The following is a 17,675-nucleotide window of genomic DNA, read 5'->3' on the forward strand; positions in this document are numbered from 1 at the left end:
CTGCTGACGGCGCTCGGGCCCGCGGCTGAGGGCGCCCGGCGCCTGCACAAGTCGCCGTCTCTGTCGTCGTCGTCGTCGTCCTCGTCCAACGCCGAGTCGGGCACGGAGAGCCCCGGCTGCTCCTCGTCGTCCTCCAGCAGCGCCTCGCTCGGCCGGGCGGGAGGAGGCCGCGGCGGCGCCTTCTTCCACTTCGCCGACGGTCCTTCGACCGGCCCCGGCGCGGCCAACGGGCACCCCGGGCCGCGCGGCCCCGCGCCCGCCGGCTCCCCGCCGCAGCACCAGTTCCACCCGGGCCGCCGGAAACGCGAGAACAAGGCCAGCACGTACGGCCTCAACTACCTGCTGTCCGGCAGCCGCGCGGCCGCGCTGAGCGGAGGAGGCGGCCCCGGGCCCCAGGCGCCGCGGCCCGGCACGCCGTGGAAGAGCCGCGCGTACAGCCCGGGTATCCAGGGGTGAGTGCGCGCGGCGCGGCGCGGGGACCGGGGGCGGGGGGGGCGCGGCGCCCGCCCGTGGGGATCCCGGCCCGGCCGGGCGCGCCACCCTGCCGCGCGGCTCCCCGGGCAGCACCGCGGGAGCTCGGAGGTCCCCATCCGGGCTCCCGAGGGTGGATGTTGGAGGCCAACGTCCGACTCCCTGGGAGGTTGTTATTTCCATTTTAAACTTCTCTTAACAAACGAGTGAAATGTCCGGATTCTTGCACTAACAGTGTAGGAGAGGGACCGTTGAGTCCGATTTGTGCAGATGTTTTCCTTTTCTCCCTGGCGAAACTGGAAAGGAGGTCGCCTAACTTTCTCTCCATCTCCTCCCACCCCACCCCGACAGGTTAGGGACCTTTTGTCAAAGTGGGGTGCAGATAGGTGTGGAGTTTGTTACCTTGCAGAGAATTATAGTATTGCCAGGAATTTGAATTAAGTGGAAGGTAAACATTGGTTAAATGTTAACTTTGTTTCTCCACGGAAATACATTTGAAAGAGGATTAGGTTTTTTGTAACGATACAATTTAACCAACAGCGAATTTAAAAATTACATTTTCGGGAGGGGGTTTCAATGTTACGGTTTAATTTTGTGCCGAAAGTGACAAATAGCATCATCTGCATTTTTTTAAACAAGTTAGTATCATTCAAAGAAAGTAAAAAAACGTTTGTAGCAAATACTTATTCTCTGGAAAGCGTCACTTATGCTTTACGTATTTCCACATCAGCCTAAAGGGGATTAGAAGTTCCGCAATTACAGACGCAAGGACTGGTGAAAAAGAGGGTGTGTGTGTGTGTGTGTGTGTGCGCGTGCGCGTGTGCGTGTGCGTGTGCGTGTGTGTGTGTGTGTGTGCAGTCCCAGGTGACGCTGCTCAGGGGTGAGTGCTACTTACCCAGCCCTCTTACCTTCCTGTGCTTTACTGAGCACTGGAAACAAGATATCTGTATGTAGGTTTTATGTTGGTATTTCAGGACTTAAATCATAAACTCTCCTTGTACAATCTCATGCTGACTTAAAGGGCATCTAATGATTTTCCTGGGTGTTAGGGTTGGAAAACATTAGAGGCTTAGAAATTCCTCAATTGCTTGGTATTAAAATTATCTCTTCAAGTAACTTTTTCTTTTCATAGTTGTGTTTATTCTGCTTTGAAGTGTGTTGTAAAACACTTAAGTTGATACTACTTTAGAGAGTGTATGATACACAGTGGTGGCTGCGTTCTGCAACTCGGTTCACCTGGCGTGGGTTGGAAGCATTACTTTCTTAAATTCCTTGAAGCATTGAGCATGCACTCAGCCCCAGGGAGGAGCCCAGACTCCTCTTCCCTCTCTTTCTACAGTTCTTACTTGTAGAAGTTTCTAAGAAGAGGTGATGGGGACACAGGTTCTTCCTTTCTTCTTTTCTTTCTTTCATTTATTTATTTTTTGGGCTGCATTGGGTCTTCATTGCTACACGTGGGCTTTCTCTAGTTGTGGCGAGCGGGGGCTACTCTTCGTTGTGGTGCGCGGGCTTCTCATTGCAGTGGCTCCTCTTGTTGTGGAGCACGGGCTCTAGGCACGTGGGCTTCAGTAGTTGCAGCACTCTGGCTCAGTAGTTGTGGCTCGCGGGCTCTAGAGCGCAGGCTCAGTAGTTGGTGGCGCACGGGCTTAGTTGCTCCGCGGCATATGGGAGCTTCCCCGACCAGGGCTCGAACCCACGTCCCCTGCATTGGCAGGCGGATTCTTAACCACTGTGCCACCAGGGAAGTCCCGGACACAGTTTCTTGATGTATGGTGTTAAACGTGAGAGTTCTTTGGGGGACCTGTAGGTTTCCAGCCTGTCTTGTAACTGGAATTGACTCTGTGTCTTAGCACTTGGAAAACAGAAGGCGCGTGGTCTTTGCTTGTAGAGCATTTTTGGGCCCAGACCGTCTGGAGTCCCGCTTCTTCCTCTCATGAGCTGCCAGCAGTGCCAGTGTGATACCCCTGTGCAAACTCCTCAGGCTCTGGAAGCTGTTTCCTCACCCATAGTTTCTAGTATGCCTCAGTACATAGGTTGCTGTCGCTTTCCTTAATAAATGAGCCTACTACCTGCCAGGTGCTGCCCTGGGATCTGGGGATGGGGTCGGCATGGGAGACACAGCCTCAGGACCCTGACTTGGAAACCTGAGTCCGGGTTGCCCGCACCTAGGGCCCATGAGCCCTGCCTGTCCAGTCTCTCTCTGCCTGTCCTCACTGTCACGTGGCCTGTCGTCGTCTCTAGTGAGGTTGCTCATGAACCCCGAGGTGGTCATCACGCCTTCTTGCCCCCCTTGGACCGTTCCCGGCACGGCCAGTGGGCTTTTCTCCTCTGGCAGCAGCTTGGGTCAGGTCCCACCCCTGGGCACCTCCCTCGCCCCCCTTAGGTTAGAGGCAAAGCCTGATACCCGGCCTGCTTCCCGGGTGCTGCCCCTCTGGGCCCTGCCTGGGGTCTCCACTCCCTCTCTGTCAGGGTCCCCCGCCTCCACCCCCATCAGCCTGTTAGAAGTCGGCTCCAAGTCGTGTAGGGCTGAAGAGTGGGCTCCGAAGCGGCCAGGAGTTCTGTGTTTCGGCCCACCTAAAAAGGCGGGCTGTGTTGGCCGCCCTTCCTTGCCCGCCTCTATGGGTGGCCCTGGGCCTGTCCACTCTCTACCATCCCTGCCTAGAGGAGGAGTCTGCTAGGATTGCCTGTCACTTGCCTGGAAGGGTGAATACCCTACGCTTGGTTCGCTGCTCTGAATCCTAGCGGACTGCCCATCTAGAAGGGCGGAGCGGAGGAAGAGTGCCCCGGAGGGAGGGAGGCGTCGTCCTTCGTGAAAAGACATTGCCACGGGCCTGCTGGGCTTCTCCAACTGACTTTTTGGTATCAAGAGATAGCTGTGTCTGGAACTTTCTTTAGGCTTCCAGCCTACCCAGAGTGATGAGGAAGGCCACCAGAAGGTCCCTCACTTGTGGCTTAGACAGGGAAAGAACTGAGGATAAGAGATCGCCTAGGCCAGCCAGCAGAAAAAAATCTTGTTGATGAGACGTTGCTCAGCCCATCTAGTCTCAGGACAGCATTTCTGGAAAGACAGTGTCTGCAGTCCTCAAGAAAGGGTAAGCAGTTGCTGGTGGGGGGGGGGGGTGTGAGTAGCGTCAGCTGAACCCCACTGGGCCTTTGCCTGGTAGCCCATGTAGCAGCTGGCACCATCCCTTCTTTCTTGGGGGGGTTTCTGCCCTTGGGAACTTTGCCTGGCAGCCGCCTTGTAAGGTGGCCAACCTGTTTGCATCCTAAGACGAAGAAAAAGCAGGTGAAAGTGCACAGGAATTAGTGCGAGAACCTTCAGAGTGGAGAAGGTCAAATTCTTGTTTTGGAGCTGCCGCTGGTTCTAGTTCTTAGTCAGTTTCTTTGGTTGAGCTCTCAGTCTTGAGACTGACCCTGAGCATGTGTCCCGGCCTCTGGCTGCCGCCACTCTCTCTGGCCCTTGTCTCCTGACCCAGCAGTACTTTGTGACTTTGCCTGGGTCAGTCTCAACAGCTTCAGAAACCTTCCCAGATCAAAGGTAAAGAGAAGTCCTGCATAAGTGAGAGTGGGAGCGTGGACCTCAGATACTCTGCCGCATCCTTCCTGGTGCCTGCAGACCCCCAGGAAGGAGATCCTGGAATGGGAGAGAACCCAGCGCCCTGGTGGATGCCTGCAGTCCGGGCCCTGCCCTGGCTTAGGTTCAGCGTTTGTCCTCTGAGGCCTGCCCGCAGTGTGCAGAGTCACACGCAGCACCCTCCCTGCAGGTCCCTTGACAGTATTTCATTTTTTTAACATCTTCTGTTTCTTCAGAGAAAATTCACTTAGCCTGAAGTTTGTGAGAAGCCGACAGATGTTGTTTTGGGGAGAGGCCAGCGTGCCCTGCTGGGCCCCGGCCTGGGTTCTTTCTAACTCCACACATGTTCTCTTTTCCCCTTTCTCCCGAGTCAGTGCCTGGAGAAGATTCAGGATCCCTCCTCTCTCCCTCTGTGCCTCCAGCCTGACGTGGCACTACCTACAGTCCAATGAATGGTCTCCCACGGCTCGTCCTTAGGGGACCAGTGGGAGGGCACAGGTGAAGGGCCAGCAGGACCCGCCATGGACCATGGCTGTCACCACTCTTGTTGCCTTTGTCTCATTCTCATGTCTTCCTGCAGACGTCCGGGGATGCACAGGAATGGTTATTGTGAGATGGTGGCACACGTGGGCCTTGTTTTCTGAGTGTTTAATCCTTGGAGGGCCCGAGGGTGACGCGCTGGGCACGAGTTTGCTGCTGCACTGACCGTTCATGAAATTAGCTCCTGCTCGGACACTCCTCCCTGTGTGAAAGTTGCATCCTTGTCCCTGCCCCTCGCGCCATGACCAGTCTCTCTGCAAAGTGAAATTGAAAATCCAGCACAAGATGGTGGCTGTGACAGTCGGGGAAAGTGATGCCTGGGTGCTGGTAAAGGAGGATGGGCAAAGCTAGCACAGCTGACGCTCGGAGACGGGGCTGCCCAGGAGGGGGAGGGGGAGGGGCGGGACGGAGCTCTGGAAGTGGAGGGTCAGGATATGAGGAGTCCTCTGAAAAGTGGGCTCTCGAATGATCTTGTGAAGAATGGCCTCCCGACTGCTCCTGCTGTGGAGGTCAGGGTGGGATAAAGCGGACGTCCTGCTGCTGTGAGCTCTGGTTGGAAAAGCAGTGCCAAGGCAGTGCCATTGTGGCCTCTTAGATGTGACACGTGGTTGTGACTTGATTGCTCCTAAACGTATTTTTAAGTGTTTTAAAGTAAACAAGTTTTTCAGAATTTAAGATCTGTTTTTCAAAGTAAAGTCTCAGACCTTCTTTTGGTTGCTGTTTAATATGAAATTTTGGCCCCCATTTTAAATGGATTCATGTAAATAGAAGGAGAGATAACAGTCATCCTTGGAAAATAAGGATTTGTGCGCCACGGTTAGGTCATTATGGTTTAAGATTTGGGTTTTGGGTTGTGAAGTAGAAGAGGGTTGTAGTAAACAAACAAAAACCTGTGATGTTCAGATTTAGAAACTTGATTTTGATGGTACAGCCAGAAGGCAGGGTCACCGGGGAGGGGTGACTGAATCTCTCACTGGAGTCATAGGAGGTTGTCATAAGCCACGGCGTCACCTGGAAATTGCCACTGGCCAGCACAGCTGTGCAGAGGCCTGCCTAGAAGACTCTGGTCAGCTTGTCAGGGATTTCTCCTCTCAGAAGGGTGCTGAGTGGGTGTGGCACCCGAGGAAGGGCAGGTGGGTGGTCTCCGTAGTCGAGACAGGTGCCCCAGACATCTGCCCCCAGTATGAACAAGCCTCCCAGTGAGGTGCTCACAGGTGCCTCTCCCCAGTGACTTGGGATTTGCACTAAAAAGGAAATATCTTATGCTAGGATTTCCATGCTGCACTGTTTGCTGCTGCTGTGTAACAAATGTCCACAGGCTCAGTGGCTTTACAGCAGCACTCATTGATGTCTCACAGGTTCTGTGGGTCAGAGGCTGGCACTGGGGGCTGGGTTCTCTGCGCAGGCACCCCGCTGGCTGAAGTCTCGGGGCTGCCCACTGTGTTCTCTGCCGGGGCTCAGGGTCCTCCTGTGAGCTCACTCCTGTTATTGGCATGATTCCATTCCTTGCAGTTATAGGACTGAGGTCCCTGACTTCTTGCTGGATGCCCGCTGGGGCCTCTCTCAGCTCCTTTAAGCCACCTGCATCCTTTGGCTCGAGGCCCTTCCATCTTCAAACCCACCTCAGGGCTTTGAATCTCTAGATGGCGCTGCCAGCTGAAGGAAGCCTTCTGCATTAAGGACTCATGGAGTTGGGTCAGGTCCACCCAAGTGACTGTTTGTGTTTAGGGCACGTAGTCATACAGCATAATCACAGGAGCAGTGACAATTTCATCACGGCCGCAGGTGCCGGGGGTCAGGGTACAGAATCTTCTGGGGGCCGCCTGCTGCGCGTGCAGGTGTTCTCTCATACGTAGACTTCTATGCTGTGGGAACACAGGTTGTGTTTTTCTTTTCCAGCACTTCTCTCCTCTGACTGGACTCCAGCCCATCACGATGACTCTTGCAGATTGTCTGTCCTCTGGCTTGGTTGTCACCCCTGAACTCAGGGACAGCCGGAGTGATCATAGCTGCGAGTGCCTTTCTGTGCCTTTCTCACGTGGACTGTTCTTAAAATATGTCATCTGAGAAGAGGTTATGTGAAAGCCATGGGGATGAACATACGGACATTACAGTGATTGAAAAGTCCCGTTTGTGAGGTATCCTGCACTGGTCAGCTTAGGAAAGGTGCCGTTCCTGTGCTGGGGGAGGAAGGTCGGTGACTCATCCAAGTCGCCTCCGTAGTCAGTACATGGATCCCCACAGTCCATCCTTGCTTTGCAGAAACCCTGCAGTGCAGGTTAATGGGAGTGGTGTCCTGCCCAGAAGCCCCGCCTCAGAGCTCTGTCCCTTCCTGTGGAGTCACTACTCCTCTTAAAAACTGACCCCTGCTCTGCTGGGTCTCTTCGGGGGAGGATGGGCTGCGGCCTAGCCTGCATTCCCAGTGCCAAGCATGCACCAAGCCGCTGCTGAGTAAGTGTCTGGTGAGTGAGTGAATGAAAGAAGGAAAGGAAGAGAGAAGGACTCTGGCAGCTTAGAGGGGCAAGTGAGGTGCGGCCAGTCTGCAGAGTTTAAATAAACCAAATGCTAAAAATAACTTTTGCTGTTTGTCTTAGAATTTCTGCAGACTTGATCGCCAACTCTGAAGTTATTTAAATGCAGAATGAAGTGAAATCTCTTGCAGTGTATCTGCCTGCCTTCCTGAAGAGTGCGGTTAAATCAGTTTTATGCCTTGTGACAGAATGTAAAAACAAAACATTCAACAAAAATTCTATTCTCCGTTAGAAAGGCATCTCCATTTAGTTCCAACTGGTCTTTTTCTTACTATAAAATTAATACCTGACATGAAAAGTTAGAAAACTTGGTACCTGGTGAGCGTCCTGTCACCTGTTCGCACGCACGTGGCCTGGGCTTCCAAGGCCTGTGTTCCCTTTGCTGGTGGGAGGGGATGGAGGCTGGGCCCCGCCCTGGCCAGCGAGGCTCGGCTCTGAAGTTGGTCCTTCTCTGCACCGACAGGGTGGACTTGGCTGAGGGCTCTGAGGTTCCCCCTGGTGGGGAGTGGCTTTGATGATCAGCACCGTGCCTCTCTATTGTGGGTTTGTGCTCTTTTTTAGTTCCCAAATCAGCTGCTCCGAACAATCATTTAAGCTCTCTGTGGTTTGAGATCAGAGTTAATTTCCTGAGTGATAACACGTGGATGTAGGTAGTTTATATCTTTTCATGTTTGAAAGAGATTTCAGGTGATCTTAACGTTTCTGGAATCCTGGGAATCTGAAGGAATGGCTAGAATGCTAGTAGTTAAAGGGAAATGAAAATCGAACTACTTGTGCGTTTGTTTTTCTTCCATCCCTTTAGCATCGGGAAGCATGTGCGAGGCCTTGAGCTTGCCGGCTAGCCTGCATCTTGGGTAGCCTGGCTCCCGGGTCTGGACATGGCTGTCTTCATCGAGGGTTCTCACTTCTGAGCCTCAGCGTCCCACCCGTGGAGCAGGGCCTGCCCCATTGCCCTTGCAGGGCTTATTAGAGAAAGGAGATGTGGGCTCGCTGTGTGAGTGGTCACGTGGGGGAATCAGGAGGGCTGCTCCTTTCCTTTTCTCCTCTCTTCTCTAAAGAAATGGAAACCAAACTTCTTGTTGCCAACCGGATACGGACAACTTTCCCTCTCAGGCCAAAACTTTTCTCTTGGAGAGACTGCTGAAGACTTGCAGTTGGTGTCTTCAGGGAAGGCAGCTGGAGACAGACCCACCTGATGCGTGGAAATGCTTTCTCCTTTTGAGCCAAGGCAAACTTTTCTATTTTTAAAAATTTAAACAATGCCTGAGTCGTGTGTCCTCTAGGTTTTTAAGTAAGAATCTTGTCTTTCCAGAGCTTTCAGGGTTTTCCTGCTGTGTTTATCAGGTATGTGTGTGCTGCCCTGTGTAACTTGCTTAGAGTTGTTTGGAATTTTGGTCTTGTTCTCTGCAGAGTGGAAGGAGTGGATGTTATCCTATTTCTCTGAGCTCTTTGCAGCTTTTAGCACATGTTCTGTGTATAGTGCAGGAAGCAAAAGTGAGGGCCTGGGAAGGTCAGAACTAGAACAGCACCATCTGTGGAACATTCTGTGAGGATGGGGGGGGCTCTAGTTCTGTGCTGCCCAGTATAGTAGTCGCCGGCCACGTGTGACCACTGAGCACTTGAAATGTGACTGATGGGACTGAGGAACTGGAGTTTAATTGTTTTTAATTTTAGTTGAAATTTAAATGGTCTTATGTTTGGACAGCACCGAACTGCAGTAACTTTAGATTCCTTACTTGACTCAGTAACTGCTGCCTGAATAAATCCAAACTCCAACAGCAGCAAAAGCTGCGCTACTCAGCGAGTCGCCACTGCAAAGCTCCAGAAATTGTTTCTGCGTTTCTAGTGTAAATCCTTCTCAGAGGGCTGCTGTTTCAGTAACACACGAAGTATAAAATGGGTTCCTACGGCTCGGGGTGTCTGGTCCAGCAGGCAGGTGGTGGTTCTCTGCACCTGTGCACACGGGCTAATGACATAATCCAGCCTCTTCCCACCGGGCAGTGTCCTTGGGCAGCAGCAGCAGAGCACAGGGACTCCAGCATGGGTCGGCCCTCTGCACGAGGTTCCTCCCTGAGTTCTCAGAGCAGGCCCATGAAACGGGTAGTTTTTCTCTTGCTTTGGAGACAGAAAAGCAAAGCCTAGACAGGCTAATGTGATCTGGCCAAAGGTGCTGCATGTGGAAATGTCAGTCTAGCTCTGACATTGGGGAGCTGCAAACAGTTCTTAAGTGAAGAGCTTAAACGAAGTTCCTGAAACGACGGAGCTGCCCCCAAGACGCGGGAATGGAAACTAGCAGCTTGCTCTGCAGACCTGGCTTTCGTGTGTCTGCTGAGGGCCATTTGCTTTTCTGCCTTCCTAGAGAGAGCACACTGGGGGAGGGGGCCTAGGTCCTCCCATAAGGACTTTGCCAGTCAGGTGACCAATGACAGAGATGCAGGAGATGGGTGGGGGAGCGCTGGGGGAGGCCCCGGGGACCAGAAGCCCATCCTGCTGCTGTAGTACAAGGAGTTCCTGCTTCCCCCAGACGTCCGAAGCTGCCTGGGGGCAGTCGTGGTGGAGGCAGCAGGGCTCCTGCCATCTGGGTTATTCTTAGAAGTTACACTTTATGAAAAACGAAGCATCCGATGAATCGTTGGCTTGTGTTTTTCTGGAAGACAGTGGAAAGGCCGAGAAACAGGACTGGCGAGCGTTTGCCGACTTCCTCCTTGGTGTCAGGCGCTGCCTTCGCTGCAGATCCTGCTTTCTCCCAATTCCCCCGGACAGTAACTCGTTTTAAGTCTTGGTAGATGAAGAAGCATCTCGCCCAGGGTGCTACTAGAAGGTAAAAGAATGGGCGCCTCAGCGCAGGCCTGCTTGACAAGAAAGCCCCTGTGTTCACTGGTGCCTCCCAGGAAGGGGTTGGTGCCCCCAGAGAAAAGAGCCAGAAGCAGGAACTTGGTGAACTGGCGCGGGGGCGGGGGGCTTAGCGCCACGCAGTAAGGAGGATTTTGGTTACTGGCGTCTTTTCTAAACGTAAGCAAACGGATCAAAAAAGTGAAGTATAACTCTGAAATGACTGAAATAGAAAAGAGGCTTGTGAAATGCAAAGAAATTCTGAAGTGTTGTTAGAAATTATCTCCTGTAAAAACGTGGGTGAGGAATCTGTCTAAAGAGTCGGTGCCTCTCTCGAAGACTGCCTCACAAGAGACAGACGAACAAAACCTAAGTACAATATGATGGATAGAAATAAGAGTACAGAACTGAGACCAAATTCCAAAGAATGGGGACCTGTGAGAATTGTCATAGGCTAAGGCCTGGAATGAAGGGAAGCTTGCAAAATTGGTAAGAGTAAAAAGGGCCTCTTGGGATCAGAGTAAGCCCCTAGGAAGTAAGTAAAAAGCTGGGCTGGGAAGACGGCTCAGTGTTCCGGAGCCTTCCGTAGCAGCTGGATGCTTCACCTTTTCCTCTGCTCCCATCAGGTGAATGGTCCTCAGTACTTGTCATGGTGTTAATCGTCGCTGGCCCTACTGAGCCCTCGCCCCTCCCAGGAGAGGGAGGGGCTCTTGTCTTCTTACTGTGTAGGAGAGGGTGGTGTAGGAGAGGGTGTGAGGCTCACACTGCCCATAGGTGCAGAGCTGGCACGGGAGCACAGGCAGTCTGATGCCACAGCCCGTCTTCTTAACTGCTGGACCCTCAGAGCAAAGAGGGGATTGTCCAAAGAGAAATAACAATAGGAAGAAAACACTTGCTTACGTTGAGTTCCAGTCTCTAGGTCAAGAGAAATGACTACTGGCTTCTCAGGAGGGGTAGCACACGACATCATGAAGTTCCGCCCCATCCCTGTACATCTCTTGGGCACCCCGCAGATGGACCCAAGAGGAATCTGAGTAGCTTCCTGCAGAGCCAGCAGCAGGCCCTGGTCTTTCACCCCGCGGCTCTCCAGTGGCTCCTTTACGAACCGGTGACAGCACAGCTCTGCGTGACACCGTGCCTCTATGGTTCTGTTTGCTCGTTACTTTAAAATGAGAGACTGATTTGGACTGTGCTTTATGCTGATTTTTAAATAATGATATTTTTATAAAACAGATTTGTGTGTATTTTTCGGTAAAAAGCAGAAAGCTTTAAAAATCACTCAACCCCACCACCCAGAAATAACCACGGACCCATTAGGTGACTGCCATTGTAGACATCTCTCTAAGCCCTGTATGGACGGACACATGCATTGATCAACAGAAATACTTCTATTATAATTTATGTTCTTCTTAAATACAATTTACTAAATTACTAATTTTGCTTGAAAGCGAAAGTAATGTTCAACTTCAAAAAGAAATAGTAGTTTCTAAGAGATGTTGCTGAGAATAAGAATATAAAGAAGATTAAAAACCTTATGTGGCTAAGTGCAAAGAAAAGTTAAAGTTTTAATGAAATCACTTCAGTTTGTCTGCTGCCATGTAGGTTAGCGATGTTAGCCCTTGCTATGGACTGAGTTGTCTCCACTCAGTTCGTAGGTTGAAGCCACAATGTGGTGGCATTAGGAGGTGCAGCCTTTGGGAGGTGATGGGTTTAGACGAGGTCATGGGTGGGGCCTCATCATGGGATTAGTGCCCTTATGAGAAAGACCAGAGAGTTCACTCGTTTTCTCTCCCCCATGTGAGGGCACATTGAGAAGTCGGCAGTCTGCGAGCCAGGAAGAGGGCCCTCCCCATAACCCGGCCTTGCTGGCACCTGGATCTTGAACTTCCAGCTTCCAGAACTGTGAGACATAAATGTCTGTTGTTTCAGGCGCCCGGTCTGTGGTATCCCTGTGCAGCAGCCCAAGCAGACTAAGACACCCCTTTATGTGGCCACCCAGCCCCTGGTTTGCATTATGTTGTTTGTCTGCACCACGAGTTAAGCATTTGTATTTTGTTCTGCAATTATGGTCACTACCATTTGTTGAGCTCTTACTGAGTGCTAGACCCCATTCTAAATACTCTGTCTGTATTCATTAAATCCTCCTGACAGTGCCACGTGAGGGGGCGCCATCAGCATCCTCATGTTTCATATGAGGAGACTGAAGCCCAGAGCAGCTGAGGGTCCCGTAGGGTTTCGTAGCGGATCCTGCCATCCTGCCTTGGCCCTGAACACTACAGTTTGCAGTCGATTAGTCTGGGTTCTGTCTTTGCGTAGACTTCATGCTGTGTGCCAGGCTCTCACCGGGACGCCGGCAGCTTTCCACGTTCTGATGGACATCTTTGGCAGGGCTCCAAGGGCCGTACTGCCTGGCCCCCCTGCGGGATGGGCTCTGTGCACAGCCCTTCACTCCACTCTGACCGGCCCGGCCTGGTAGCCCTCAGCCCGCTCCACGGGTCCATGCGGCCCTGCTGCGTTCTGTCTGTGCTGCGTGCTGGGAGTCGAGTTTGTACAGGAGAGCTCATGAGCTCCGCGTTCCCCGAAGCCTGCTGGGTGCCTGGAGAACGGGGTCCCCGCTTCACGACCTTGGCATGCTCCCCGATGTCTCTGGCTGCGAATGTTGTCAGAGATCTGGGGCGAGACTGATCCCGCTTCAGGGAGGTGGTTTCTTCTGGATGCCCGCCTGGCCGCGCCTTCCTCTTGTGCTCACCTGGTCCTTTCTGCAGCGTTGGCCCTGCATCAGCCCTTCCTGGACTGCAACTGCCCATCCACCCGCAGGCCGGGCTCTGCCTTGACCTCAGGGGCTGGTCCCCTGTCGGGCCTTTGGCGTGGCCCTGGTTTCATCTTCCACCTTTTCCACGTGGACGGCTTGACTCTCTTTTCCTCTCTGTCCGTCTTCCTTAAACGGGCCCTTCTCAGGTGTTGGCACAGTGGCTTCGCTGTCCTCTCCTGCAGCTCCTTGCCTTCTTTTCACCCTGTGTTTACGACCACGTTCTCACTGAGGTTTTCTGTAGCACGAAGCGTGGGAGTGGGTTTTCCTGATCCCGGCTGGCGTCTGCTCCCACACTGGGGTCCTTGTTCTCATGATGTCCTGGGCCCCTTTCTCTTCCTCTTTGTTTGCTGTGCCACGTTCATGGGTTGCCATCTCTGCTGATGCGACCTGAGGGTGTTCTGAGCCCTCCGACATCCGCTAGAGCTTTCCCTCTCAGGTCAGGCTGCAGGTTTGAGGGGCTGCTGCGTCTTTGGCCGACCTTCTGGGACCCGTCGGCCCCCATGTGGAGAGTCGAGTCTTGGGGCGAGTCCGTGGGCCACCTTGTTGGGGGCCTGAAGTCTGTTCCCTGAATTAGTTCAGCCTCTTAGGGCCCAGCTCATCTGGCCCGGTCCTATCATGGCCTCGGGGTCCTCAGAAGCCTGGTGTCGTGTGCTCTGAAGTCAGCCCAGGGAACAGAAGACCCTCAGGCTCCCCCTGTCCTCTAGGCCCTGCTGACTTCCTCTCAGGGCCTCCAGGTTCGTCCCCTGATCTTTGCACATCTGGCTGCTTCTTGCCCTTCTGTCTTGGCTCCAGTATCAGCTCTTTGGGAGGCCGTCCCTGACCATACGACATAAAGTAGCCATAAAGACAGCCGTGGCCACCGTTTGGAATCTCTGCGTAGTGCGCTTACACTGGGGGTTGGTCTTGGTTATTTACTCTGCTCCCTTCTCCGTGCCTCTCACCCAGCGCAGCAAGCATGGGGGACTTACTGATTCTGTCTTGCTCACTCTATAGCCTGTGTCAGAGCACCACCTGGTCCATCGTGGGTTGGCGGTAAATAACTGTGCAGTGATGACTTGCGTCTGCTTTCTGTACTTCAATATTGACTTAAACCTTTGGATCCGTTAAGTTCTTTGCTTTGCCCTCCCTTCCTCCCTGCCTTTCTATTTTTGCTAGTTTTCCAGCGCTGTTGTGTTGTCCTTTTTCTTAACATTTTTTTCTGGTCATCATGGTGGGGTCTTGGGAGGTTGATGTGTGCTCTTCCTGCCATCTTGAGCCAGAACCGTGGAGCCTAGCCTGTCTCCTGAGACTTGAAGAGGTAGACACGCCTAGTTCATGCTGACCAGAATTGGTACAAATGATTTACGGCCTCCTTTACACTGGGTGGAGACATTCGTGCTGATTGAATGGAAAGTAAACATTTGATAATTAAAAGTTATGTTTTTATTTTTCTAATACTGTAGATCAAGCTTTGATATATATGCAAATATTGGATACAGGGACGTTAAGTAGCTTTAATTATAGCAGACGCTCAGATATGCTGACACTCGGGCGTGTGGGGAGACCTGGCTTCCGTGTGGCCATGCGCACTGGCACCTGGCGATGACAAGCGCCCACTCTGGTCACATCTGCAGGCCGCACGGGACTGGACACAGGCTTAACAAGTGCTTTGCCACTCTTGGTGACGTGGAAGGTGATTGGCATGCCCTCCGTCAGGTGCGTTACACACATGGGCTCTCCTGTCCTGAGGGTCATTGGGATGACTTATCCCGCCAGGACAGTGTCTTGGGGAGAGGCTGCGCACGTCTCGCATCACCTGGCATCACCGTCTAGCATCATCTGGCATCACCACCGAGGGGTCAGGGCCAGGGAGGGAGCAGCTAGTGCCGTGGAAGTGGAGCTGAGGCCCCGGAAGTCTGCAGGAGGCAGATGGGAGGGGCAGTCGATGGGGTGTGGAGGCTCCGGGCGCACTCTGAGCAGTGTGAGCACAGACACACTGTAGAGGTTTGTGCCAGGAAGTCTCACACCAGACGTGAGGCTCAGGCTGGTTGTCCAGCCTCTGAGCATCTGTGAAGCGGTAGGTGGTGGTGGTTCTCAGGATCATCCTCGTGAAGCGTGTCGTACGCTGACTGGACAGAGCAGGCAGGTGGTACGTGTCAGTTACTTAGCATCATAATAGGAATACTGGTAGGATAGTACCACTAATGAATTTTAAGTTTCTAAGTCTGAATATAGCCTCAGAATCCTACTCAACACAGCTGTCTGACAGCAGTGCTGTCAATGGGCGCTGGGACAGTGGGGAAGCCCATTAGCTGTCCCTGGTGTGGTGTGGCCAGAGAGGGTTGGGGTACTTGAGAGAACTCCCCCCTCCTCACAGGTCTCTGGGTTCAGTCATCTACATCTGCAGAGGTTTTTCTGGGATTGTAGGCTAGCTTTTTCAGGAGCCCTGTCTTTTGAGGGGGGCGTGTATGCTAAACCAGTGACTTGGGGTGGCACTAGAACCAGAACTTTAGGGGTGAAGGGGCCTTTAGCCTTGCTGGACCTTGGAGCTGAGCAGAGTCACACGAGTAGTTCCTTGACCCCCAGGGTGCCGGGCATGGGCCGAGCCAAAGGGAAAGCCCACGCGGGTTTGGCCTTAATGTAAAGGCCAAAGACAGCCAGTCTCAAAGAAGACTTAAGCACAGCGATGTCTGCCCTTTGATCTTCGGAGTAAAGTCAGTGTCAGTAAAGCTGACATGATGACACTTTTTCTTCGCTATGATTATAAAAGCAATAAAGTACTTACTGAAGAAACTTGGAAAATACAGAAAGGAAACTACCCATAATTTTCCTGTTGTTAACACTTTCCTGTTCTTAACAAAGCATATGTCTCTCTTATTTTTAATGCTACTTTAAATGTGTCATTTTTTTTTTTTTTTTTTACGGTACACGGGCCTCTCACTGTTGTGGCCTCTCCCGTTGCAGAGCACAGGCTCTGGACGCGCAGGCTCAGCGGCCATGGCTCACGGGCCCAGCCGCTCCGCGGCATGTGAGACCCTCCCGGACCGGGGCACGAACCCGTGTCCCCTGCATCGGCAGGCGGACTCTCAACCACTGCGCCACCAGGGAAGCCCTAAAWGWGTCATTTTTGTAWGWYWGKWKRAATCTAACTCTAKMTAGAGTTAGATTYMWMCWRWCWTACAAAAATGACWCWTTTAGRGCYCTAAAWGWGTCATTTTTGTAWGWYWGKWKRAATCTAACTCTAKMTAGAGTTAGATTYMWMCWRWCWTACAAAAATGACWCWTTTAGGGCTTCCCTGGTGGCGCAGTGGTTGAGAGTCCGCCTGCCGATGCAGGGGACACGGGTTCGTGCCCCGGTCCGGGAGGGTCTCACATGCCGCGGAGCGGCTGGGCCCGTGAGCCATGGCCGCTGAGCCTGTGCATCCGGAGCCTGTGCACCGCAGTGGGAGAGGCCGCAACAGTGAGAGGCCCGCAAAAAAAAAAAAAACAAAAAACTCTTTTAAACGATTTTTAAAGATGGAATTGATGTATATTATTTCCTAAATAACTAGGGAGAGATGTTTACAGCTTTTCACTTTCTGTAAGCAGCCCGTAGTGCATATGTCTGCATGCTTCTGTATGTTGGGCCACTTCCTGAGTGTGGCTTCACAGCCCTGTGGCTGAACGTCAAGATCGAGAGCTGCACAGCTCTGGGTTTGAGTCCTGGTCGTGGAATCTTGGGCCATTTACCATCTGTCTAATGAATAGTTTCCTTAAAATCTGTAAAATCTTAAAATCTGTAAAATGGAGAAAATATTGAATAATACTTGCCTCAAGGACTATTTGGGAGACTAACGAAAATGCTGGTAATATGGGTGGTATTGTGTAGTATCTCAGGGAAGTCATCTTTTCAGGCTCTCACACATACTGCTTCCCAAAAGATTATCCAGCTCACCTTCACGACGGTAAGCATCTCTGGAAATTAGGACAGAGGATATAGCTGTTTTCATCTCAAAAATGATCCAGCTACTTGAGCTAGCGAGCAAGGCCGGGCCATCCTGCTTTCAGACTTGGCGGTTCCCTCCGAGCACCGTGGCCTGCAGGGGTCTGTGCTGTGGCTGTCCAGCGAGGCTGCGTGGCCGGTGGCCTGAAGCAGTGCACGGGGCCCAGCCAAGTGCCTTCTTGGCACCCCTGTGTCCCAGCGGCCCTCCCGGCCATGAGCTCCTCCAGATTGGGGGTCCTGGAGTACACTGTGGGTTCCGTAGGACACCAGTGTTGGGAGGCTGAGGCCCACTGGTCGTTCTTGCCCATGATGGGTTGAGGACGTACCGCGTGAGTGGGGTGCTTCCCTCTAGGTTGCTCCAGCTCCCGGCTCTTTTGCGGGTCTGAGCCCTTTCTTTCCTGGGCTGGCCGTGGCCTGGGCCGGGTGCAGTAGCGCCCCCAGCCCGGCTCCCGCTGCCGCCTCCTGTCTGTCACTCAGCTCTCAGGCCCCTCCCTGTGCAGCAGCTTCTCTGAGGGCCTCCCTCTCCCGTTAACATTTTAGAGTCTCTTTAGAGGCTCTCTCCCTCTAGAGAAGGAGCTGTGCACAGGTGGGCGCTGCAGGAGCGGAGAGAGGCTGAGGTGCAGACCCCGCGGGCAGGCTGATGGGGGCGCTGGAAGGAACGCTCTGGAAACACACAGGCTTTCTGCTTTGCAGTTTCAGTCAGCTTCCTCACACTTTTGAACTTAGATTATAAACAACCTTTGAAGGTCTGATTCAAGACTTTCTAAATAGTGGTACAGACATTAATTGGCCTGTAACATAATTAAAAATAAATAAAATGATTTATAATTAGCTCATTAACTGTGTCAGGAAATGGGAGTTTTAAAAAGGATCATCTGGGCTTCCCTGGTGGCGCAGTGGTTGAGAGTCTGCCTGCCGATGCAGGGTACGTGGGTTCGTGCCCTGGTCCAGGAAG

At 52.6% G+C, this 17,675-nt stretch overlaps 1 protein-coding gene across 1 annotated transcript in view; it reads left to right on the forward strand.

Annotated features, from left to right (window-relative positions):
• The window catches only part of TENT4A (terminal nucleotidyltransferase 4A), a gene marked incomplete at its 5' end in the record, with an annotated part of 44,466 nt that continues 26,791 nt past the window's right edge, over nucleotides 1–17,675 (forward strand). The window contains one exon of the mRNA XM_027125375.1: nucleotides 1–452. Coding sequence (XP_026981176.1) covers nucleotides 1–452 — 452 coding nt within the window. The remainder of the gene's footprint in view (nucleotides 453–17,675) is intronic.

The sequence above is a fragment of the Aethalodelphis obliquidens genome, unplaced genomic scaffold (assembly GCF_003676395.1).
Source record: "Aethalodelphis obliquidens isolate GAN/ISIS:26980383/991018 unplaced genomic scaffold, ASM367639v1 scaffold29, whole genome shotgun sequence".
NCBI classification, from domain to species: domain Eukaryota; kingdom Metazoa; phylum Chordata; class Mammalia; order Artiodactyla; family Delphinidae; genus Aethalodelphis; species Aethalodelphis obliquidens.